The sequence below is a fragment of the Heterodontus francisci genome, chromosome 28 (assembly GCF_036365525.1).
Source record: "Heterodontus francisci isolate sHetFra1 chromosome 28, sHetFra1.hap1, whole genome shotgun sequence".
NCBI classification, from domain to species: domain Eukaryota; kingdom Metazoa; phylum Chordata; class Chondrichthyes; order Heterodontiformes; family Heterodontidae; genus Heterodontus; species Heterodontus francisci.
Window position 1 is genome coordinate 26,270,758 of NC_090398.1, and position 27,005 is coordinate 26,297,762.

The window sequence follows — 27,005 nt, forward strand, 5'->3', positions numbered from 1 at the left end:
GCGTGTGTGATCCAGAGGGACAGAGACGGCGACTGAGAGAAGCAAGGAGAAGGGAGAACGAAGCAGAAAGAGATAACAGAAGGAAAGAGATAGTCAGAGAGAAGCAGCGGTGTGAATAATTCACGAGGATAAACTCCTGGAATGTTCAGAACAATCAGTGAGAGAAAGTGTGAGTTGAAGTTATGGTTAGGTTGTTGTCAGATTGGGTGAGTTTTATTGTTGATCTCACTGCCTCTGTGTTTATCCCTCTCAGGTCCTCAGTCCATTTAGAGAAAGTTAATTTTCTTTGCTTACTAACTGAATAAATAAACAGAATAGAATCAGTTATTCACTGATGGTGATTCATTATTTAAATACCGTGGTTTACATTTTCTGTGAATGTTAAATTCAATAAAGAGCGAGGCTGATTTTATGAATACATTTAAATTACAATTTAATTGAATGTACAAAGTCAATGTATTGAACATATTTTAAAACCAATGAACTGTTCTCTAACACCAATAACCACATGTATTGCTGTTTGAATGTATTATTTGAGTTTTGTTACTGGGATCTATAGAATAGATTTGCTCCAACACTCTGCTGCAGTCTCTCCCTGTGAATCTCAGCCTCTCCTCTCACTTTATTGAATCCTCTGTCTCCTCATCCATTGCTTCAGTTTATCCATTTTCCCAAACCATCTGCTTCTGTCTCCCCTCCAACTCCAACATGTCCTTTTCCTTCTCTCCCCCTAATCTCAGTCACTGACTCCACTTCCAGCTGCCTCTTCCAAATAAATCCCAACCCTCAAACTCACCACAGCTCTCAGCCTTTTCCCAGTCCCTGTTGGCTCTCTGAACCCACAGCAACAATCCAGCTGACCTTCCGCTGTCCCCAAACATTCCCAGCCATCATTCCGGAGCCAAACCCTAACTTAATCCATTGGGATTCCAGTCTGTATAACCCTTTCTTCCTTACCCAATGGCACTGCAACCACACTGAACCCTTCCAGTAAACACTATGTTCACTGTATTAACTTGTCGGGTGTAGGTAGTAAAGCACTTCCCAGGTCAACGAATCAGTTTTCACTGCTCGATGCAGCAATAAAGCTCGAAATTTCACCCCAGATCCAGTCAACCCGTTGTTTTTCACAGAATGATAGAATTATTACAGGAGAAGGAGGCCATTCGACCCATTGTGTCCGTACCGGCTCTCTGAGTGAGCAATTCACTTAGTGCCATTCCCCTACCTTCTCCCCATAACCCTGTAAATTTGTCCTTTTCACGTAATTAATTCCCTCTGCAATGCTTCAATTCAAACTGCCTCCACCACTCTGGCAGTGATTTCCAGACGTTCACCCTTTGCTGTGGGAAGAAAAGTATTCCTCATGTTGCCATTGCTTCTTTTGCCAATTGGCTTAAATCTGTGCTCTCTCCTTCTCGATCCTTTCAGGAGTGGGAACAGTTTGTCTCAATCTACTCTGTCTAAACTCCTCATGATTTTAGATACCTCTATCAAATCACCTCTCAGCCTCCGTTCTCCAAGGAAAACTGTCCCAGTTCTCCAATCTATCTTCATAACGAAAATTCCTCATCCCTGGAAGCATTCAGGGAAATTTTTCTGTACTCTCTCCAATGCCTTGTCATTGTTCCTTAAATGCGGTGTACAGAACTTGACGCAATACTCCAACTGAGGCCGAGCTAGTTTCTTATACAATTTCAACAGAACCAAATAAAAGGTGCTGCCATGGATACACAGATGGATCCCAGTTACGACTGTTTTTTGTGGAGTTTGTCAAAAATTCCTTGTTCCTCTCCTACTCAGGCCCCCTCCCCCAAATCCTTTTTTTAAGTACACTGATGACTGTATCAGTGATGTTTCCTGCTCCCATCCCGAACTGAAAAACTTCAACAACTTTGCTTCCAATTTCCACCCGCCTTTCACCTTCATATGGTCCATCTCTGACACATCCCTTCCGTTCCTTGACTTCTCTCTCTCCATTGTTGTGGATTGGTTGCTCACTAATATTCACCGACTCCCACAACGACCTTGATTACATTTCTTCACAGCCTGCCTCCTATAAGGACTCCATCCCATTATCCCACTTGCTTCATTGCCGATGCATCCATTATGATGATGCAACTTTCCACAACAGTGATTCTCCCTTTATCCTTAACCGAGGATTCACCCCCACTATTGTTGACAGAACCAACGGCCGTGTCTGACCTATTTCCTGCATTTTTTACCTCACACCTTCCCCTCTCTTCCAGAACCACGACAGGGTTCCCCTTGTCCTCACTTTCCACCCCACCAGACTCCACATTCAAAGGATCATCCTCCGCTATTTCTGTCACCTCCAGTATGATACCACCACCAAACAGTTTCCCCTCTCCTCCCCTATCACCATTCCAAAGGGATCGTTTCCTCGATCACCCCCATGACCTCGTCGATTGCTTTTTCACTTTCTCCTTTGCACCTTATATATTCAATCTTGTTCTCAGTTGTATTAGATACCTGAAGTCTGTTGTAAGATCACTTTTTTTCTTCTTCGTCTTTATTTCTTTCTTTTTCCATCTAAGGAGCTCTGGATTTGTTTGCCCTATCTTTCCCCTTCGAGGGAATATATATTTACTGTGCCTCAAGTGCCTCATCATTGAAGGTAACCCATTGTTTAGCTACTGTTTTGATGCAGTGGGGTAAATTTATTTGCTTGTCTCCAAAGGGGGCGGAGCAAAACATTTTCAGATGCATCACTTTATGTAACTTCAACGAAAAAAATCCCAATCGAAAAACATCTTCTGGCCTACCTTTTCTTGAATTAACTTTATAACTTCCGTGTATTTCACCTCGAAGACTCGTTTAACATCTTTAACTACATGAAATAATTTATTCTCTTTTCATTGATATATCCGTATAAGTGCCTTTGATCACTGGTGGGTCAATTAATTTCGCCACATTCGCCAAAAGGATGTTCCCACCAAGACGCATGTTGGTCAGTCTCACGAACTCGAGATCCTTCTCTTCTCTCAAAAAGCTTTCACAATGTGCCAAGTCCTATCTGTGGTGTCATAATGTAAGATTCGATAAGATAGGAGTGGTTTATAGCCCCTTGTAAGGTGTTAACAGACTTGGCAACACAAAGATTGTTGTAAATCGACTTTATTGAGATAAAGTTAAAGACAAGTTTGGAGGAGTGGCTGGAGATGAGGAGTGGTGAGGACATGGAAGAATTTTAACCCAATGATAAGAATTATAAATTTAAATACTTAGGGACAGGGAGCCAATGTAGGTCAGATAAGCTGAAGCTGTTGGGCGGGATGGACTTGGCGAGTATTGGACATGGAAGCAGGGAATTGCAGTAGTTGATCGTGAGGGAAGGTGGAATTTGAAGTCTGGTTAGAAGTGAACTGGAGGAAAGGATTCAGGTTTTGGCACAGTTCTAATTTTTAAGCACCCACTATAGAATAAACTGATAAATATCTGCAGTGAAGTCGCAGTGAGAAGAGTTTCTTTGATGTGATGTGAGTTCCACTTGCAAGGTCAGCATTTGCTTTTTTTAGAGATACAGCACTGAAACAGGCCCTTCGGCCCACCGAGTCTGTGCCGACCAACAACCACCCATTTATACTAACCCTACAGTAATCCCATATTCCCTATCCCTACACTGGGGGCAATTTCCAACAGCCAATTTACCTATCACCTGCAAGTCTTTGGATGTGGGAGGAAACCGGAGCATCTGGTGAAAACCCACGCACACACAGGAAGAACTTGCAAACTCCGCACAGGCAGTACCCAGAATCGAACCCGGGTCCCTGAAGCTGTGAGGCTGTGGTGCTAACCACTGCGCCACTGTGCCACCCTACTGTGCTGCCCTTGACAGCTTGCTGGGCTGTTTCAGAGGGCAGTTAAGAGTCAGCCACATTGCTCTGGGTCTGAGGCCACAAGTAGGGCAGACCAGGTAAGGATGGCAGATTTCCTTCCCTAAAAGGAATTAGCGAACCGAATGGATTTTTATAGCAAACAATGGTAGTCTCATGGCACCATTAGAGAGACTAGCTATCAATTGCAGACTTTTGTTAATTGATTGGATTTAAATTGCAGCATCTGCCAAGGTAGGATTTGAACCTCTGTCCCCAGACCATTGGGTTGGACCTCTGGATTACTAGCCCAGTGATATTGTCACTCCATGACAACCTCCCAATGGATGTGTACAGTTTCTGCCCCCTAATATCACCCACAGTCGTATCTCGGCTGTACACCTGAACGTGGTCCTGAATCAGAGACTCAAAGTGCACATTTTAACTGGACAAAGGCAGGAACAGAGTGAAACGGGATTGTTTTTGTCCCTGGATTCAGTGTGCACTGCAGACAGTTAGTTACATTTACAATAGAAATTCCAGAAGTGAACAAGGTCAATACAATAATATGGAAAATGTCGATGATGCCACTTATAATTGTAGCAGCCGTCCAGTATGAGTACAGATTTCAGGTTTATTCCCGAGAGAGGTATTACTGAGAAAATGTCATTGACATTGAAATGATTGTTTATGTTGTTTAGAGATACAGCACTGAAACAGGCCCTTCGGCCCACCGAGTCTGTGCCGACCATCAACCACCCATTTATACTAATCCTACACTAATCCCATATTCCTACCACATCCCCACCTGTCCCTATATATTCCCCTACCACCTACCTATACTAGGGGCAATTTATAATGCCCAATTAACCTATCAACCTGCAAGTCTTTGGCATGTGGGAGGAAACCGGAGGACCCGGAGGAAACCCACGCAGACACAGGGAGAACTTGCAAACTCCGCACAGGCAGTACCCAGAATCGAACCCGGGTCTCTGGAGCTGTGAGGCTGCGGTGCTAACCACTGCGCCACTGTATTTTATCCACCACATTATTTACATCGAGTCAAAGCTGCTGATGTAATGTTTTTGTTCAGATGAGTGTAACTAATAGCAATGATCAAGAGTATAACCATGTCAGTGGAGCCTTATCCCCTGTATAAATCAGGATCCATTGGAATGGATCAGCTTAGAATGCCTGCTGGAGCTGTGGGTTCCAGGCTAACAGAACTCATCTTCTCTCAGCAATGGGATATCCATTAATGTATCAGATAGAAAGCATTTATTATCCTGTACTTGCAGGCATTGGAGTTCCTAGTAAGCCAGTATCTCAGCTGTTAATGGTATAAAATGATATTAACTGTGCTGCTGTACTTGGTATTATTTCTCACTGTGTGAGTTACACAGCCGCCTGTTCATTTCCAGCAATTTACTGATGGAATCTGCTCAATGTCTGCTCTTTCAGTCTTGCGGGATTTGTATTATGTTTTGACTGACATTGGTTTAAGTAACCCCAGCATCGTTACTGGATTATTCTGTGTATTGAATGTATTTGAATGAGAAGTTTCAGTTCGGATCAAAAATCAGACCATGAAGAGTTTTTAACAGTTTCATGATGTGGATTAAACCGGTCCTGGATTTTTTTTTTCTGCATGTGTTTTTCGATGATTGATAATGAGACATCTCACAGTCTCATTACAAGGTGAGAGCACAATATCCTCCCGCCCCAATAATATAGATCAATTTAACTGGGATTTCAATGTATTTATTGGTTATCACTGTTATAAAATATTATTTCATTGTGTGTGCCTGACGCTCCTTCAGAGATCTGGCTACTGAACTGAGTTTGCTGCTGACTCTTTCACATCTCCTTCTCTGCTTCATTGCAGAGCCTTCATGGTCATTGCACTACATTGTAAAATAGAAAATTTGATGTGATGTTTTATTGGTTTGCACCCCACCAGTTGAAATCAAGAGTCTCCCGTTTATCTGCGGATTATCAGCTGCAGTGCTGATGTTGGTGTTTTATTCATTAAACAATCCCACAATGTTACGGTGTACTTTAAAATTCCAGAAGAATGAATTTCAATGATTGTGAGGTTTGTCTGGAAGAAACTTTAAATCCTGTTTAATCCATGCATTGTAGATGAAGTGAAAAGTGTAGGTGAACAGGTGGAGACTTGCGCAATCTGTAAATACATCAAATTATTCACAGAGGTTTCAACATTGAACAAACTGACTCTGAGAATAGAATCACTGAACACGGGGCTGGTGAACAGAATACAGGCGCAGAATGTTAGAGAAATAAAATGTATGTGAAAAGTGGCATGAAGTAATAGTTTTTAGGGTGTGAGTACTCCAGAGAGATTGGGAAGGAGAAAAGAAGCAGGGAGAACGAAAGGGAGGGAAAGAGATAAGCAGAAGTAAAGAGAAAGAAGCAGTGGTGTGAATAATTCACGATCATAAAGTGCTGAAATATCCAGAACAATTAGTGAGAGAAACTGAGCTGAAGTTTTCTGTTGTCAGATACTGTTCATTTTACTGTTGGACTTGATCCTCTGTGTTTATTTCTGTCAGGTCCTCGTTTTGTTTTGTAGAAATTTCCTATTGCTTACTTACTGACTGAATAAACATCATAGACTCAGTTCATCACTGATGCTGACTTTATTAACTTTCGGTATCAATTTCCCAATTCATTATTAATAATTGTGTTTCAAACATTTCACTGACAAAGCACTGCCCAGGTCAAGGAATTAGTTTTCACTGTTCGATGCAACAACAAAGCTGGAAATTTCAGTCCAGATCCTGTCAAACTGCTGCTCTATCTCCAGGTCTGATCAGTAATTTCTCTGCTTCCTTTTCTCTCTCTTTCAGTTAACTTGGTGGCGATTGTGATCCTGTCCCGAGGAAAGTGCGGTCTCTCCAAATGTATCACTGTATATCTGGTGGGAATGGCAGTGTCTGATCTCCTGGTCGTTATTACTGATCCCATATTGTTCTGGATTGCTTCAATTTATTTCCGAGATTCATTTCTGAGAATTACACCTGTGTGTTCTCTCATTATCGTTCTGGTTTCTGCAGCCACAGATATTTCTGTCTGGTTTACAGTCACTTTCACCTTTGATCGATTTGTGGCCATTTGTTGTGAGAAGCTGAAAACAAAATATTGCACCGAGAAAACAGCGGCTGTGGTTGTAGGAACAGTGAGTGTACTGGGCTGTTTCGTGTCTGTCCCCTGGTACTTTACAGTGGAACAACATTACATTATTGATAATGTTCCCATGGGTTGTTCGACTAAACCGAGCTTCATTACATCCCCCACATGGGGGGCATTTCACTGGTTTAATTACATTTTAACCCCTTGTGTCCCATTCATTTTGGTTTTGCTGCTCAATGTTCTGATCGTCAGACGTATTTTATTCTCCAGTAAAGTCCGCAGGGCATTCCGAGAAAATCAGAAAGACCCAGAGATGGAGAATCGCAGAAAATCAATTATTTTAATCTTCAGTATATCCGGCTGTTTTATATCATTATGGGTAACCCGGGTTGTGTTTAACATTTATACCCGAATTGCAGATTTCCAGTATTTTTCCTCCTACACTGACCCTGTCATCATTACACAAGAAACATCAAAGATGCTGCAGCTTCTCAGTTCCTGCACCAACACGTGTATTTACACTGTGACCCAGACTAAATTCAGAGAGGAGCTGAAGAAGGCGGTGAAATACCCTTTCAATCTCATTGTCAAAGTTGTGAAATCATAGAAAGAGATAAGCACTGGAACTAAATACCCTTTCATATTGCACTCACTACACTCCCCACAGGAAAGAAAGTACATTTTATATTCACAGCACTGAGCCCTGAAATGATATTAAATCTGATTCTGAGATTATATTTTATTGAGAATCTGACCTATTGAGGTGGGTCTTGCTCTGCCCCTCTCACAATCTCCATCTGCTGGTGTCCCTTTCTCACTGCAGTTACTGCCCCCCACTCACCATCTCCATCTGCCAGTGTCCCTGTCTCAATGCAGTTACTGCACTTCTCTCACCATCTCCATCTGCTGGTGTCCCTGTCTCAATGCAGTTACTGCACTTCTCTCACCATCTCCATCTGCTGGTGTCCCTGTCTCACTGCAGTTCCTGTCCACGCCCACCATCTCCATCTGCTGGTGTCCCTATCTCACTGCAGTTGCTGCCCCCCTCTCACTATCTGATTCTGTTGTTTCCCTGTCTCCCCCACAATTACTGGTACCTCCCCCAATTCCCCATTCAGACAGAGGGAGAGAAACTGAGTTAGAGGGAGAGAGAGAGATTGACAGAAGGGGATAAACAGTGACAGAGCAAGAGAGACAGGAAAAGAAACAGAGAGGAGGAGAGAGAAACAGAGAGAGGGGGAGAGATAGAGTGACACAGGGAGAGGGAGAGAAACAGAGACAGAGGGGCAGAGACTGAGACAGCGGGAGAGAGAGAGACAGAGGGAGAAACAGAAAGGGAGAGAGAGAGAGAGACAGAGAGAGACAGGGAGAATTATAGGAGAAACATTTTCAGCTAACAATGTTGAAAACAAATTTAAATCAAAATTTTCTTGAAGTACACACTGAAAAGAAACTGGCAATAAATTTGAAAGGAAACATTTTATTTTAGAGATACAGCACTGAAACAGGCCCTTTCAGCTCACCGACTCTGTGCCGACCAACAACGACCCATGTATACTAACCCTACAGTAATCCCATATTCCCTACCACCTACCTGCACTAGTGGCAATTTACAATGGCACATTTACCTATCACCTGCAAGTCTTTGGCTGTGGGAGGAAACCGGAGCACCCGGCGAAAACCCACAGGGAGAACTTGCAAGGATATTATTGCCATAGAGGGAGTGCAACGAAGGGTCACCAGACTTGTTCCTGGGATGATGGAACTGTCCTTTGAAAAGAGATTGGGGAAACTGGCCCTGCATTCTCCAGAGTTTCGAAGAATGAGAGGTGAGCTCATTGAACCTTACAACATACTTTAAGCGATAGACAGGGTAGAGTTGTTTCCCCTGGTTGAGGTGTCTAGAACCAGGGGATGCAATTTCAAAGTAAGGCAGAAGCCACTTCGGACAGAGATGAGGAGAAATTTCTTTACTCAGAGGTTGTGAACCTTTGGAATTCTCTACTCCAGAGGGCTGTGGAAGCTCAGTCATTGAGTATGTTTAAAGCAGAGAATGACAGATGTCTAAGTACAAATGATAGAAAGGGATATGGGGATAATATAGGAAAAGGGCATTGAAATGGATGATCAGACATGATCATATTGAATGGTGGGGCAGGCTCGATGGGCTGAATGGCCTATGTCCCTATGGAAGGGGAGACAGGGTGTGAGGGGCACTGGAATTACTTTATCGAACCAGTGACTCTGAGAATTTCACACACACAGACAAGCACACACACAGAAAAACAGACACAGGAACAACAGCACAGAGAAACACACACACACAGACACAAGACACACACATATGCACAGAAATATAGGTTCATACAAAGAAACACACACAAAACACACAGACACAAAAACACAGATACACACACAGACACAGGCACACACACATACACACGCACATACAGACACACACTAAGGGAGCGAGAGAGACATACAGACAGAGAGGGAGAGGCAGAGATAAAGAAAGAGACATAGAGAGAGGGAGAGACACAGAGAGAGGGACCGAGAGAAGGAAAACACAAGAAGACAAGACATAGGAGCAGGAGTAGACCATATGACCCATCGAGCCTGCTCCACCATTCAATACGATCATGGCTGATCTTCGGATTCAACTCCACTTTCCTGCCTGCTCTGCATATCCCTTGATTCCCTGAGAGACCAGAAATCTGTCTATCCCAGCCTTAAATGTATTGAACGATGGAGCAAATACAACCCTCTGCAGTAGGGGATTACAAAGATTCACAACCCTTTTAGTGAAGCAATTTCTATTCATCTCAGTCCTAAATGATGAGCCCCTTATTCTGAGACTGTGGCCCAGTGTTTTAGATTCCCCGACCAGTGGAAGTGATCTTTCAGTCTCTACCCTATCCAATCCCTTCAGAATCTTATATGTTTCAATGAGATCTCCTCTCAATCTCCTAAACTCCAGAGAATACAGTCCCAATTTATTTAATCTCTCTCCTTCCCTCAGATCTTTCTGTTCGTGCACCCCCTTTCGAATCGTATCATTTAGAACAAAGAACAAGGAACAAAGAGCAGTACAGCACAGGAACAGGCCATTCGGCCCTCCAAGCCTGCGCCGAACTTGATGCCTGCCTAAACTAAAAACTTCTGCACTTCCGGGGTCCGTATCCCTCTATTCCCATCCTATTCATGTATTTGTCAAGATGCCCCTTAAACGTCGCTATCATACCTGCTTCCACCACCTCCCCCGGCAGCAAGTTCCAGGCACTCACCACCCTCTGTGTAAAGAACTTGCCTCGCACATCCCCTCTAAACTTTGCCCCTCGCACCTTAAATCTATGTCCCCTAGTAACTGACTCTTCCACCCTGGGAAAAAGCTTCTGACTATCCACTCTGTCCATGCCGCTCATAACTTTGCAAACTTCCATTATGTCGCCCCTCCACCTCCGTCGTTCCAGTGAAAACAGTCCGAGTTTATCCAACCTCTCCTCATCGCTAATGCCCTCCAGACCAGGCAACATCCTGGTAAACCTCTTCTGTACTCTCTCCAAAGCCTCCACGTCCGTCTGGTAGTGTGGTGACCAGAATTGCACACAATATTCTAAGTGTGGCCTAACTAAAGTTCTGGACAGCTGCAGCATGACTAGCCAATTTTTATACTCTATGCCCCGACCGATGAAGGCAAGCATGCCATATGCCTTCTTGACTACATTTATCCACCTGCGTTGCCACTTTCAGTGACCTGTGGACCTGTACGCCCAGATCTCTCTGCCTGTCAATATTCCGAAGGATTCTGCATTTACTGTATATTTACCACCTGCAATAGACCTTACAAAATGCATTACCTCACATTTGTGAAGATTAAACTACATCTGTCATTTCTCTGCCCAAGTCTCCAACCGATCTATATCCTGCTGTATCCTCTGACAATCCTCATCACTATCCGCACTCCACCAACCTTTGTGTTGTCCGCAAACTTACTAATCAGACCAGCTACATTTTCCTCCAAATCATTTATATATACTACAAACAGCAAAGCTCCCAGCACTGATCCCTGCGGAACACCACTAGTCACATCCCTCCATTCAGAAAAGCACCCTTCCACTGCTAATCTCTGACTTCTATGACAGAGCCAGTTCTGTATCCATCTTGCCAGCTCACCTCTGATCCCGTGTGACCTCACCTTTTGTATCAGTCTGCCATGAGGGACCTTGTCAAAGGCTTTACTGAAGTCCATATAGATATCATCCACTGCCCTTCCTTTATCAATCATCTTTGTCGCTTCCTCAAAAAACTCAATCAAATTAGTGAGACACGACATCCCCTTCACAAAACCATGCTGCCTCTCACTAATAAGTTCGTTTGTTTCCAAATGGGAGTAAATCCTGTCCCGAAGAATCCTCTCTAATAATTTCCCAACCACTGATGTAAGGCTCACCGGCCTATAATTTCCTGGATTATCCTTGGTACCCTTCTTAAACAAAGGAACAACATTGGCTATTCTCCAGTCACTCTTTAGTTTATATCGCCTCTCGTTATTCTTCCTAACTGTGGAGGCAGAAGATGTGGGTATGGTATTTAATGAATACATTGCATCTGTCTTCAAAAGAGAGGGATGACGCAGACATTGTAGTCAAGGAGGAGGGGTTTGAAATATTGGATGGTATAAACAATGAGAGATGAAATATTAAGGGGTTTAGCATCTTTGAAAGCTGATAATTCACCAGGCTCAGACTGTTCAGAGGTGCAAGGAAGGAAATAGCAGAGGCTCTGCCTATCATTTTCCAATCCTCTCTGGTGACAGTCCTCTTGCCAGAGGACTGGAGGACTGCTCATGTGGTACTGTTGATTGAAAAGGGAGAAAGGGATAGTCTGAGTAATCACAGGCCACTCAGCCTAACCTCAGTGGAGGCAAATTATTGGGACAAATTCTGGTAAACAATATCAATCATTTCAAAAGGTGCAGATGAATCAAGCTCAATCAGCCTGGATTTGTTAAGTGAAGACCGTGTCAGAATATCTTGATTATTTTTTCCGTGAGGGTAACAAGGAGAGTCGATGAGGATAGCTACTTATCATATCATTGGTATCATACTCATAAACCTTCACTTCGGAGAAGTGAATGTCAACTTCATAACTTTCTTGCCATCCCTGCTCCTGTAATCACTGTCCCCTGTCCCTCATGATCCATTCCCTTCATTGTAATTCTACCAGCTAAACTCTCAGCCATCTCTCTTGCTCTTAAATTAAATGTTTTAGAAGGCCGAAGAAAGTAGCTGAATTTATTTCTGATTAGAGATAGTCAAATAGAAAGTCCTATGAAAAATGGAAGTTCTCATGTGGGTGGAATAATAGCCTTTGTCCCATGTGGGGGGGAATACAAAATGGTTGGAGGTTGGAGTACAGCCATGCAAATCTCTGCTTCGGCCCATAATTCGCATACAGAGTTCAATTCTCACAACGCACTTCAAAAAGAATGTATGGCCTTTGATGGGTGCAGCGGAGATTTACCAGAATGATGCAAGGTCGAAAACTGTTGAATTAGGAACGCGGCTTCTATAGATTAGGCTTGTATTCATTGAATGTAGAAGATGGAAGGGTGAAGTAACTTAGATATTTTTTGGTGATTGTCGCAGTTGATGGAGAAGATAGTGTTACGACAGTGCTTCCATTTCTCCTGGAAAGCCTGCTGGGATAATTCTCGACATCTCCAGAACAGACAGCGTCTGAAACAGTCCCAGTGACGCATCTCGATGTACCCGGACGCCAGAGCAGAAAAGAGACAACTGACTTCCATCCATTTCTTCCCTTTTTTTTGTCAAGAAATAGCAAGTATTTAGCAACAGTCGTCTATCTTGCTGTATTTTATTCTGGAATTTAAAACATAGGGCATATGATTGGTTGCAGCAGTAACCAAACAAACATTTAAATATATGATGTGACCTTTGGAGAAGTGTAAGTAGAAAAGACAGTGCAATTCTCCCTCCTCTGTCTGAACAATAGGAAGAAGCAATGGTCTGGTGGGGGCACAACCTTTAAATTAGAGCTAGGCCCTTCAGGGGGATCTCGGGAACCTCTTCCTCAGACATAGTTTCGCATAAATCCAGAATTCACTCCTGCAGTAATTTTTGAGGCCGGAATTCAAGTGAAAACTTCAAACCCGATTTTCATATCTTTTTAGGCCATAATGTTAGTGCTTACAGAAACCAGGCGAGGGAAGTAAGTTAAGATACATATCAACCAAGATCTGACAAAGGGGCAGAATAGGCAGGATGGCTGAATGGCCTCACCTATTCCTCATAATCCTCGAATAAGAAGTGGTCGTGAAATTGGAGAGAAAGGGTGGGGGCAGACTGGGGAAAGGGGCTGTATTTGAGCAAAAGGGATCATATTGAAGAAAAAAGTCAGATTCAGGAGGACGCATCAATCGAGGTTGGCGCGTGGAAAAGCTATAGTGCTGTATCAATATTGGGAACTCACAAATTTTCAGATGGCGGCTTTCCCCTGCAGTAATCCCCCCCATATAACTTACTTTAGTCTCTCTCTCCCTCTCTCACACACAAATACATACACACTCACTGCCTGTCAAAGGCTTAATTTCACTAATAGTCTCACATCCCTTTCTTTAACAGACGCCACTCAAATGCACAACCGATAACAAAGTGCCAAGCTTCCACAAAGAAGCGATTCAATCTCCTTTTCGTTCAGTGTGTTATCGGAGAGGAAGAGAAGTGGTTAGGAAAAACACAAACTGTAGCAAGCTCTTATGTTAAAAGCTGTCAAAGAACTAAGAACGGGATTAATGATTAAAAGCAAAATGCTGCAGTTGCTAGAAATCTGAAATAAAAACAAGAAATGCTGGAAATACGCAGCAGGTCTGGCAGCATCTGTGGAGAGAGAAACAGATCCTTCTCATGAGGGTCACTGTCCTGAAACGTTAACTCTGCTTCTCTCTCCACAGATGCTGCCAGACCTGCTGAGTATTTCCAGCATTTCTTGTTTTTATTACGTTTGAAGGATTATTGATAGTCAAATAGAAAACAAAGGACTGGAAATTCTGAAGGATTGGCGAATGGGTTTTTTTCGAATGGGTTACTGATGCAGCATAGAAGGAGACTATTCCATCCATCATGCTTGTTGACTCTTAAAATGCCCTCTGAAATGACCCAGCAACTCACTCATTTCAAGGGCAATTAGGGATGGGCAATAAATGCTGGCCCAGTCAGTGACACCAACATCCCATAAAAAAATCTAAAAAATTGAGGTGAAATAAACTTGCTTTTAATTTTCCTGGTTTATCGTTGTTTTCTTCCATTTCCCCCTGGCTCAGCATTCTTAGATTTCTTGCACAAACTCTTTGGGGATTTTTTGGATGTAACAATTTCCTGCTGCTATTTCTTTTCCACTTTCATGTGCACGTTTGTTGTAAAGTGTCATTTCACTTTGAATAATTATTGTCCCCGAGTTCTCACTGTTCTGCATTCAGCAGGCTCTTCAAATGTAGTTTCAGCAGCATGGTGAAAACTGAAGGGATGGATTTGCTGCCAGTACATGCGTTCTGGATGCCAGTGATTTTTTTTTTTTGCCCTCTTAACCAATAGATTGAAAATCCATGGCATGCAGTTCTTCAGTTTCGTGATCAGTGCTTTTTGTGACGATTGTGCTTTACAGAGTGCAACAGATGCCCCTCTACGTTGCTTTCATTGATCTCACCAAAGCCTTTGACCTCGTCAGCAGACGTGGTCTCTTCAGACTACTAGAAAAGATCGGATGTCCACCAAAGCTACTAAGTATCATCACCTCATTCCATGACAATTTGAAAGGCACAATTCAACACAGCAGCGCCTCATCAGAGCCCTTTCCTATCCTGAGTGGCGTGAAACAGGGCTGTGATCTCGCACCCACACTGTTTGAAATTTTCTTCTCCCTGCTGCTCTCACATGCGTTCAAGTCTTCAGAAGAAGGAACTTTCCTCCACACAAGATCATGTAGCAGGTTGTTCAACCTTGCCCGTCTAAGAGCAAAGGCCAAAGTACGGAAAGTCCTCATCAGGGAACTCCTTTTTGCTGACGATGCTGCTTTAACATCTCACACTGAAGTGTGTCTGCAGAGACTCATTGACAGGTTTGCAGCTGCCTGCAACGAATTTGGCCTAACCATCAGCCTCAAGAAAACGAACATCATGGGACAGGAGGTCAGAAATGCTCCATCCATCAATATCGGCGACCACACTCTGGCAGTGATTCAAAAGTTCACCTACCTAGGCTCAACTATCACCAGTAACCAGTCTCTAGATACAAAAATCAACAAGCGCATGGGAAAGGCTTCCACTGCTATGTCCAGAATGGCCAAGAGAGTGTGGTAAAATGGCGCACTGACACGGAACACAAAAGTCCAAGTGTATCAAGCCTGTGTCCTCAGTACCTTGCTCTATGGCAGCGAGGCCTGGACAATGTATGTCAGCCAAGAGCGATATCTCAATTCATTCCATCTTCGCTGCCTCCAGAGAATCCTTGGCATCAGATGGCAGGACCCTATCTCCAACACAGAAGTCCTCGAGGCGGCCAGCATCCCAGCTTATGCACCCTACTGAGTCAGCGGCGCTTGAGATGGCTTGGTCATGTGAGCCACATGGAAGATGGCAGGATCCCCAAGGACACATTGTACAGCGAGCTCACCACTGGTATCAGACCCACCAGCCGTCCATGTCTCCGCTTTAAAGACGTCTGCAAACGCGACATGAAGTCCTGTGACATTGATCACAAGTCGTGGGAGTCAGTTGCCAGCGATCGCCAGAGCTGGCGGGCAGCCATAAAGGCGGGGCTAAAGTGTGGCGAGTCGAAGAGTCTTAACAGTTGGCAGGAAAAAAGACAGAAGCGCAAGGGGAGAGCCAATTGTGTACAGCCCTGACAACCAATTTTTTCTGCAGCACCTATGGAAGAGTCTGTCACTCTAGTATTGGCCTTTATAGCCACTCCAGGTGCTGCTCCACAAACCACTGACCACCTCCAGGCGCTTACCCATTGTCTCCTGAGACAAGGAGGCCGAAGAAGAAGAAGAAGTGCTTTATAGAGAGCATCTATCAAATCAAAGAATTGAGCATTCAGTGTCACAGTAATGCCCTCAATGGAGAGACACTGGCGCAGTGGTCAGTTCACTGAACTAGTAATCCAGACAGCCTGGCGAATGCTGGCTGGTAGAATTTAAATTTAAATATATATTTTTTTAAATTTCGTTCATGACCCATCTGTTTCAGTAATGTCCTTTACGGAAGGAAATCTGCCGTCCTTACCTGATCTGGCCTACATGTGACTCCAGACCCACATTGACTCTTAACTGCCCTCTGAAATGTCCGAACAAGTGGCTCAGTTGTCAAGGGCAATTAGGGATGGGCAACAAATGCTGGTTCTGTCAGTGACACCCACATCCCATGAAAGAATAATTTATTGAAAAGATCTGCATTAAAAACCTTCCACCTTCATTGTTGAATTTCCTCACCTTATATTTGAAACATACCGCAGAGAGGGAGGCCATTCGGCCACTCTTATCTGTGCTGGCTCTTCCAAAGCTATCTAATTAGCCCTGGTCCTCTCTCCCCACCGCCCTGCAATGGTTTCCACTTCAAGTATATATAACAATCCCTTTCGAGTGTTATTGATGAACCTGCTGCCACCAGCCTTTCACACAGTGCGTCCCAGATCACAAGAACCCGCTGTGTTAAAAAAAAACTCCTCTTCCCCTTCTCTAATTCTTACAGTGATTCTCTTACATCTGTGTCTCTGGTTCCCAGCCCTCCTGCCACTGGAAACAGTTTCTCCCAATTTGCTTGACCAAAACCCTTCATTATTTTCAACAATGCTATTAAACTTCCCCTTGAGTTTCTCTGCTCTAAGCAGAACAGTCCCAGCTTTCCCACTCCTTCTGCACATTTGAAGTCCCTCAATCCTTGCTACCATTCTGGTCAATCCCCTCTGCAGCCTATCGAAGGCCTTGACACCCTTCCTAAAGTGTGGTGCCCACAATTGGACACAATTCTCCAGGTGAGGTATAACCAGGCCTTCATAAAGGTTTACTGTAGCTCCCTTATTTTTGTACTTTCTGCCTCTGTTTAAGCTCAAGGTTCCCACGTGCTTTTTAACAGCTCTACGGGTGTGTGCTGCCAGCTTCAGTGATTTGTGTATCTACATCCCCAAGTCTATCTGTTCTTGCCCTTTAGAATTGTACCCTTTGCTATATATTGCCTCTCCCCCTTCTTCTGGCTAAAATGCATCTCTTCACACTCTTATCACTTTAAATTCCATCTGCCCTGTGTCTGTCCATTGACCTTTCCCAGTTTGGTGCCAACTACAAACATTGTAATTCTGCTCTGTATACCCAGGCCCAAATCATTCAAGTCTTCCAATATCTTTAGTTTCATCTCATTCGTAATGTGTCTATAAAAAGACATTTTTGTTTTCCTATATATCTTTGTTTCTCTATTCGCCTATTGTAGCTTTCCTATATTCTGTTTTTATTGCCTGCCCTCCTTGCAAGTGTTATGCATGACAGTAAAATTAATTTAATCTCCCTTTCCATCGATTCAACTCGGATTTAACGCCCTCCCTTTTTAGGACTGAGTATCGCAATAACTTATATAACATTTCCAGCATGAACAGCAATCAGGCTCAGGATCGAAGTGTAAATGTAAACTTACCACTTTGCGAAAGGTTGCTAAACGCCAGGATACTCTTAAGCTTCAAACAGTGAACTGAGTTATTGTTATTTCAGTGTGGCACTGTGAGGGTTGTATATTTTCTCAGAATTAAAGCAGACTCCGAGTTTTCCTGACAATAACTTTCTCTGCTTGATTCAGTGCACAGTTAGCATGTGAAAATAAGCATTAAAAAGTCACCGGATAGGTTTGCTGTCTTTTAACAAAAGGGAACTGGTGATTGTGGGAAGTGGGTTGTGTAGAGAACGCTCCAGAAAGAAGCAACAAAAACACTTCTTTTAACATTCCGATAAACACTGAGTCTTAAAAAAATAATCCAGGCTTTTAAAAAAAAAATCTGGGTCCTGGGTTTAATCTGACTCAGACACAAGAGGGAAGATTTCCTCTCTCTGAATTGGGGCTATTTAGGAGAATCCAAATGCATTTCCCCCCTCCCCCACCCCCCTTCGATAGGATTCCAGATCCAACTGGGAGTCTGAATGTCATCTCCTTACCCACTGCCTACCCCCGTCCCCATAGCCACTCTCTGATGGGACAAATCTTTCTGAAGGGGGCTCGAATGTCGCCACTTCGCCTCTGCAGGTGCAACCCAAGCTTAGACGGGAGATAAAATGCTCCTATGCCTGGTGGGGACGGTGTAGTTAAGTTCATCAGTCACTATCCTTTCACCAGGAACAAGGCTGAACGCTAGACCAGATAGGAAAGGACCCGCTTTCTGATGGAAGCTTGTGGCGAATACAAACCTTTCCAGGATTAGCAGTGGCACAGGGTTGGTTCTGAACTGCCATGGATCCATACTCACACTGAGAGACTCAGACACTTGACCAGACAAGCTTTTGTTGCAGAGAGGCTGCACAAGTTGAAGATAGAGAGAGAGAGAGAGAGAGTGAACGAGAGTGAGAAATGTACAGATGGGCAGACAGAAAGAAGGAGAGATAACAAGATAAATAACCAGGCAGAACAATAGAAAGTTGGATAGGAAGGTAGAGAGAAAGAGAGCTATAAAGGTAGAAATAGAAAACAAGTTTAAAGATAGAAAGTTAAAGGATGGGTAGATAGAAGGAAAGATTGAAAGACAGAAAGGAAGACTAGTGGAAAAATTGTAAAGAGGGAAGTCGAAAGATGGAAATGTGTTTATCTGATAAGAATTAAGAATTGTTTCACCACCACTTGAATTAGTTCAGTTTTTTTTGTAGCCAGAGACCCATCCAGTTAGGGGCCTGATAGCAGCCAGTGTTATCATATTCTAGTTCTGATGAATGGTCACTGACCAGAAATATTAACTCTGCTTCTCTCTCCACCGATGCTGCCAGAGCTGCTGAGTATATCCCGCACTTTGTTTTATTACAGTGTTGCACTTGCTATTGAACACAATTTCTTCAATGAGACAAACTGGGCCAAGCAGCGGGAGACTTTATTGATCTTTCTTTGAAAGGGAGCTCAGCTGGATGGAACCCAGCTTTCATGCCTCATTCAGATGGTTGACTCCCTGCCCTGTTCAGCAACCCTCCCTCAGTACAAGTATCAATCAGATCAGACCCTATGTGGAAGATTTACTCCACAATCTGCTGACTTGGAGATGCCAAGTATTACCAACCAAACCAGGGGTTCGATCCTCATCCTGTGGCCAAATGGAATTGAAAGAAAAATAACTGTCAGTCTCTGTGATGGACGATCCGAGGGACAAATAGAAATCATTCTCCAGCTTCAAGACGGCAGCTCACCATCACCTTCTCAAGGGCAGTTAGGAATGGGCAATAAATGCTGGCCTTGTCAGCAACACCCACATCCCATGAAAGAATAAGAAAAGCTGCGAGATATCAACGGCAGAAATGTATTCCACCAGAATCCATAACTTCATGTCCACACATCTCCCTCATTCCACTATCATCAAGTCAGGCGGACAACTCTGATTCAATGAGGAGTATTGAAGAGTTGGGAGATTCGGACTTGCCTCACGCCTTGCAAGAGGCTACTTAAAAATTAAAGGGAAAGGCAAGTCATAACAGTTACAGAGCCGGCCACTTGTCTCTACCTCTTCATCTACACAATTCCCCATTCACAGATAACTCACTGTGCAAATGGGTCACTGCATCTTATACAGAGGGTGTGAAACAGAGAGAGATGGGGCTTGTGCAAGAGCATGGACCAAGCTGCCAAAACCAAAGACAGACAATGGGATGGTTGGTGAATGATAAATAATTTCAACAAGGTACATTCCACCCTGTGTGAATTGTTGCCCCAGATTCCTTCAGCTTTCATGTCACATGGCAGAACTGAACCCATCTTCACTTCGGCTCCTTCTACAAGGTAGAAAGTATCAGTCTCCCATCTCCCCACCATGTCGAGGACAGTACCTTACTCTCCCAGAGAAAGACAGCAAAAACTCACTGTTCTCAAGGTCCATCACCCATGATTTCCAAATCAGGAATGACCGATCCCAGCATTAAACATCAAACCCATGTTTAACGGCAACATCAGAGCAAATTCAATCTCCACAATTGTAATTAATGAAGGAACTTGCATTTATATAGCACCTGCCACCACCTCAGGAAGCCCAAAAGCACTTCACAGGAAATGAAGTTCTTTATTGAAATGTAGTCACTGTGGTAGTGTAGGAAACGCGGCAGCCAATTCACACACAGCAAGATCCCACAAACTGCAATGTGATAAAACAACCAGATGAACTGTTTTTTTTTAAAGTAATGTTGTTTGAGGGATAAATATTGGGCCCAGGACTGCAGTGAAAACTGTATCCCCACCCCCTCGCCCCCACAACCTACCCTGCTGTTCTTGAAAACAGTGGCCGTGGGATCTTTTACACCCAGCTGAGCGGGCAGGACGACCCCCCACCCCCCGGCGCCACCGCCCCCGCCCCCCCCCCCCCCCCCCGTTTAGTGTCTTATCATGAAAATACAGCACCTCAGCCAGTGTAGCACTCCCTCTCTACTGATCCCTCTGACTGGCAATGGGAAGTGTTTTGGCGGTGGGAAGGGTGGGGGTGGGTGCAGGAGGGGAGTCTGATCAAGGCTTGAATGAGGGACCTCTGACTCTGGGTGACAACGTGCTATGTGCTGGGCCATCACTATCAATTAAATGGTGGAGGCATGTCCCTTGCACTGTATTGACATGTCCCAGCTCACCCGGGATGTCTGGTAGTGTGGCGACCAGAACTGCACGCAATATTCTAAGTGTGGCCTAACTAAAGCTCTGTACAGCTGCAGCATGACTTGCCAATTTTTATACTCTATGCCCCGACCGATGAAGGCAAGCATGCCATATGCCTTCTTGACTACATTTATCCACCTGCGTTGCCACTTTCAGTGACCTGTGGACCTGTACGCCCAGATCTCTCTGCCTGTCAATATTCCGAAGGGTTCTGCCATTTACTGTATATTTCCCACCTGCATTAGATCTTGCAAAATGCATTACCTCACATTTGTCCGAATTAAACTCCATCTGCCATTTCTCCACACAAGTATCCAACTGATCTATATCCTGCTGTATCCTCTGACAATCCTCATCATTATCCGCAATGCCACCAACCTTTGTGTCATCCGCAAACTTACTAATCAGACCAGCTACATTTTCCTCCAAATCATTTATATATACTACAAACAGCAAAGCTCCCAGCACTGATCCCTGCAGAACACCACTCGTCACATCCCTCCATTCCGAAAAGCACCCTTCCACTGCTACCCTCCGTCTTCTATGACAGAGCCAGTTTTGTATCCATCTTGCCAGCTCACCTCTGATCCCGTGTGACCTCACCTTTTGTACCAGTCTTCCATGAGGGACCTTGTCAAAGGCTTTACTGAAGTCCATATAGATAACATCCACTGCCCTTCCTTCATGAATCATCTTTGTCGCTTCCTCAAAAAACTCAATCCAATTAGTGAGACACGACCTCCCCTTCACAAAACCATGCTGCCTCTTGCTAATAAGTTTGTTTGTTTCCAAATGGGAGTAAATCCTGTCCCGAAGAATCCTCTCTAATAATTTCCCAACCACTGATGGCAGGCTCACCGGCCTATAATTTCCTGGATTATCCTTGCTACCCTTCTTAAACAAAGGAACAACATTGGCTATTCTGCAGTCCTCTGGGACCTCACCTGTAGCCAATGAGGATGCAAAGATTTCTGTCAAGGCCCCAGCAATTTCTTCCCTTGCCTCCCTTAGTATTCTGGGATAGATCCCATTAGGCCCTGGGGACGTATCTACCTTAATGCTTTGCAAGACACCCAACACCTCCTCCTTTTTGATAATGAGATGACTGAGACTATCTACACTCCCTTCCCTAGGCTCATCATCCACCAAGTCCTTCTCCTTGGTGAATGCTAATGCAAAGTACTCATTTAGTTCCTCTCCCATTTCCTCTGGCTCCACACATCGATTCCCTTCTCTGTCCTTGAGTGGGCCAACCCTTTCCCTAGTTACCCTCTTGCTCTTTATATATGTATAAAAAGCCTTGGCATTATCCTTAATCCTGTTTGCCAGTGACTTTTCATGACCCCTTTTAGCCCTCCTGACTCCTTGCTTAAGTTCCTTTCCACTGTCTTTATATTCCTCAAGGGATTCGTCTGTTCCTAGCCTTCCAGCCCTTATGAATGCTTCCTTTTTCTTTTTGACGTGGCTCACAATATTCAGCGTTATCCAAGGTTCCCGAAACTTGCCAAACTTATCCTTCTTCCTCACTGGAACATGCTGGTCCTGGATTCTACTCAACTGACGTTTGAAAGACTCCCACATGTCAGATGTTGATTTACCCTCAAACAGCTGCCCCCAATCTAAATTCTTCAGTTCCTGCCTAATATTGTTATAATTAGCCTTCCCCCAATTTAGCACCTTCACCCGAGGACTACTCTTATCCTTATCCACAAGTACATTAAAATTTATGGAATTATGGTCACTGTTCCCGAAATGCTCCCCTACTGAAACTTCGACAACCTGGCCGGGCTCATTCCCCAATATCAGGTCTAGTACGGCCCCATCCCTAGTTGGACTATCTACATATTGTTTCAAGAAGCCCTCCTGGATGCTCCTTACAAATTCTGCCCCATCCAAGCCCCTAGCACTAAGTGAGTTCCAGTCAATATTGGGGAAGTTAAAATCACCCACCACTACAACCCTGTTACCTTTACATCTTTCCAAAATCTGTCTGCATATCTGTTCTTCTACCTCCCGCTGGCTGTTAGGAGACCTGTAGAAAACCCCCAACATCGTGACTGCACCCTTCCTTTTCCTGAGCTCCACCCATATTGCCTCGCTGCACGACTCCTCCGAGGTGTCCTCCCGCAGTACAGCTGTGATATTCTCCTTAACAAGTAATGCAACTCCCCCACCCCTTTTACATCCCCCTTTACCCTGCCTGAAACTTCTAAATCCTGGAACATTTAGCTGCCAATCCTGTCCTTCCCTCAACCAAGTCTCTGTAATAGCAACATCATAGTTCCAAGTACTAATCCAAGCTCTAAGTTCATCTGCCTTACCTGTTATACTTCTCGCATTGAAACAAGTGCACTTCAGACCACCAGTCCCGCTGTGCTCTGCAACATCTCCCTGCCTGACCTTCCTCTTAGTCTTACTGGCCTTATTTACCAGTTCCCCCTCATTTATTTCACTTGCTGTCCTACTGCTCTGGTTCCCACCCCCCTGCCACACTAGTTTAAACCCTCCTGAGTGACGCCAGCAAACCTCGCAGCCAGGATATTTGTGCCCTTCTAGTTTAGATGCAACCCGTCCTTCTTGTACAGGTCCCATCTGTCCCTGAAGAGATCCCAATGGTCCAGATATCTGAAACCCTCCCTTCTACACCAGCTGTTCAGCCACGTGTTTAGCTGCACTATCTTCCTATTTCTAGCCTCACAGGCACGTGGCACAGGGAGTAATCCCGAGATTACAACCCTAGAGTCTGCTGCAGAAAAACTCATTCCTATCTTTGTTACCTCTAGATTTGACGATTCTAATGCATTCCTGGATGCCCTCCCACAATCTACCCTCCAGAACCGTAAGGTCATCGAAAACTCAGCAATCATGTGTCCTTAATGGCGCCAACTGCCATGCCCCTATCACCACTGTGTTTGCTGATCTACATTGGCTTCGTGTCAAGCAACACCTCGATTTTAAAATTCAAATCCCTCATTGCCTCGCCACTCCCGATCTCAGTAACCTCCCCCACCTACAAACCTCCCTTTGTCTGTTAATCACCCTGCTGGTATACAACTGGTCTTCCTGTCTTCTGCCGGTCACCTCTTGTCCATTCCCGGCTGGGTCTTTGTAATGTGTCTACTCTCTGTCAAGCAGAAATATTGCTGTATGCTAAACACAGTGACCATCTGCACCTGCCTGCTCCAGGGGATACATTCAGATCCCCAGCTATTCCTGGTGTCATTCAATTGATGGAATTCAGGGAATAAACATTACATTCATGCATTTAAAACACTTGGACCCGGCTCTAGTCTGCTCTCAGTTGTTTTCTTTATTAATTAGATGTCTAATCGATATAAGTGGATATCTCACCGCACTCTTGAGCTGCTCTCTGAACCTGGACTGAGTCATCATGTAAATAAATGTGTTTGAGCAGAAACTGAAATTTGCCAGCATATATCCAGTTTGTTCAAATATTACTAAGAAATCATTGGAATTAGGACTTGCTCCTAGAATGTTATAATAGAAAAAAATTATAACATCTATTGACCATAAAAGTATGAAGCTGCCGGATACAGCAAAGAGTAAAATGACGGATTTCCTTCTGTTGTCCATCTCCGGGTCTTTGTGATTCTGTATCTTGCTCTGACTCTTCAGTCCCTTACGCACTCGACTGGCCACTAAAATATGACTGACTGTCAGAACGTTGAGTAACAGAATTAAAACAAATGGGATCAATGGGGTTAAAATCACATCAAACCATTCATATCCCACCCATCCGGGCTCAGTGTAAAAGCTTGGCTTATAAGGACAGAAGAATGGTACATTGTCGATTATCACTCCAGGTTCTAATGTGAAAAGTAAGGGAATGGTTTCCAAACAGATCAGAGTGCATGTTGTTGCGAGAACCAAAGCTGCAGTTTTCTTTGTGCAATATTTAGTTTTCAGCCTCTGGCAACAAATGGCCACAAATCGATCAATGGTGAAAGTGACAGTGAGCCAGACAGAACACTCTCCGGCTGCATTACTCGTGGCATAGATAACACTGCACACAGGGGTAATGTTCAGGAACGATCCCCGGAAATAATACATATTGATCCGGTACAGTATGAAATTAGTAATAACGAGCAGTAGATCCGCTGTTGCCATGGCAACCAAGTAGTAAGTGGTGCAAGTGGAGAGTCCACACTTTCCCCGTGACAGGATCACAATCGCCACTAAACTAACTGTGAAAGAGAGAAGGGAAAAGATACTGGGAGTTAATGATCAAACATTATCCGTGTCTAAGACCAGGCCCGAAGGGTAGGATTTTAACACTAAAAACGGGTGGATCGGACGAAGTTTCAAAGTTGAAAAAAGACCCATTTACAGCGCAGTGGTGCAGTGGTTAGCACCGCAGCCTCACAGCTCCAGCGACCCGGTTTCAGTTCTGGGTACTGCCTCTATCTTCCTATTTCTAGCCTCACAGGCACGTGGCACAGGGAGTAATCCCGAGATTACAACCTTAGAGGCTGCTGCAAAAAAACTTATTCCTATCTTTGTTACCTCCAGATTTGACGATTTTAATGCATTCCTGGATGCCCTCCCACAATCTACCCTCCAAAACCGTAAGGTCATCGAAAACTCAGCAATCATGTGTCCTTAGTGGCGCCAACTGCCATGCCCCTATCACCACTGTGTTTGCTGATCGACATTGGCTTCCTGTCAAGCAACACCTCGATTTTAAAATTCAAATCCCTCATTGCCTCGCCACTCCCGATCTCAGTAACCTCCCCCACCTACAAACCTCCCTTTGTCTGTTAATCACCCTGCTGGTATACAACTGGTCTTCCTGTCTTCTGCCGGTCACCTCTTGTCCATTCCCGGCTGGGTCTTTGTAATGTGTCTACTCTCTGTCAAGCAGAAATATTGCTGTATGCTAAACACAGTGACCATCTGCACCCGCCCGCCGCAGGGGATGCATTCAGATCCCCAGCTATTCCTGGTGTCATTCAGTTGATGGAATTCTGGGAATAAACATTACATTCATGCATTTAAAACACTTGGACCCGGCTCTAGTCTGCTCTCAGTTGTTTTCTTTACTAATTAGATGTCTAATCGATATAAGTGGATATCTCACCGCACTCCTGAGCTGCTCTCTGAACTTGGACTGAGTCATCATGTAAATAAATGTGTTTGAGCAGAAACTGAAATTTGCCAGCATATATCCAGTTTGTTCAAATATTACTAAGAAATCATTGGAATTAGGACTTGCTCCCAGAATGTTATAATAGAAAAAATTTATAACATCTATTGACCATAAAAGTATGAAGCTGCCGGATACAGCAAAGAGTAAAATGATGGATTTCCTTCTGTTGTCCATCTCCGGGTCTTTGTGATTCTGTATCTTGCTCTGACTCTTCAGTCCCTTACGCACTCGACTGGCCACTAAAATATGACTGACTGTCAGAACGTTGAGTAACAGAATTAAAACAAATGGGATCAATGGGGTTAAAATCGCATCAAACCATTCATATCCCACCCATCCGGGCTCAGTGTAAAAGCTTGGCTTATAAGGACAGAAGAATGGTACATTGTCGATTATCACTCCAGGTTCTAATGTGAAAAGTAAGGGAATGGTTTCCAAACAGATCAGAGTGCATGTTGATTACCAGTTATTCCACTGATTGCGTGGGTTTCCGCTGGGAGATCGGGTTTCCTCCCACAGCCAAAGACTTGCAGGTTGATTGGTAAATTGCCCATTGTAAATTGCCCTTAGTGGGGTAGGAGAATGGTAGGGAGTATGTGATTAATGTAGGATTAGTTCAAAATGGGCGGCACAGACTCGGTGGGCCAAAGGGCCTGTTTCAGTGCTGTATTACTCTATGCTATTACCAATACACCATGTTCCAGGTTTATTAGAGTCGGGACAGGGGGCAGGAAGACAACTGATCCCAGCAAGCATGTTTGTGATTTAAATATTTTAATGAGGCTGGAAGCGTTTGATGTAAACAGGTTAATATGTTTAATTCTGACCAGCCAGGACTGCCAGGCCTCTGGGAATTTGCAGCTGAGGGAGATGAGCACAGATTTGGGGAGAATGGAAATGTCTTTACAGCACTGCCTGTGGGCCAGGAAGGGCAGTAGCGCTTCCCTATGGTCCCCCA

General features: G+C 44.1%; 1 protein-coding gene across 1 annotated transcript in view; it reads right to left on the reverse strand.

The window, feature by feature from the left end:
* The window catches only part of LOC137345160 (sex peptide receptor-like), a 50,449-nt gene that overhangs the window by 18,404 nt on the left and 5,040 nt on the right, over nucleotides 1-27,005 (reverse strand). Inside the window, exon 2 of the mRNA XM_068008627.1 lies at nucleotides 24,232-25,085. Within this exon, the coding sequence (XP_067864728.1) occupies nucleotides 24,232-25,085 (854 nt within the window). The remainder of the gene's footprint in view (nucleotides 1-24,231; nucleotides 25,086-27,005) is intronic.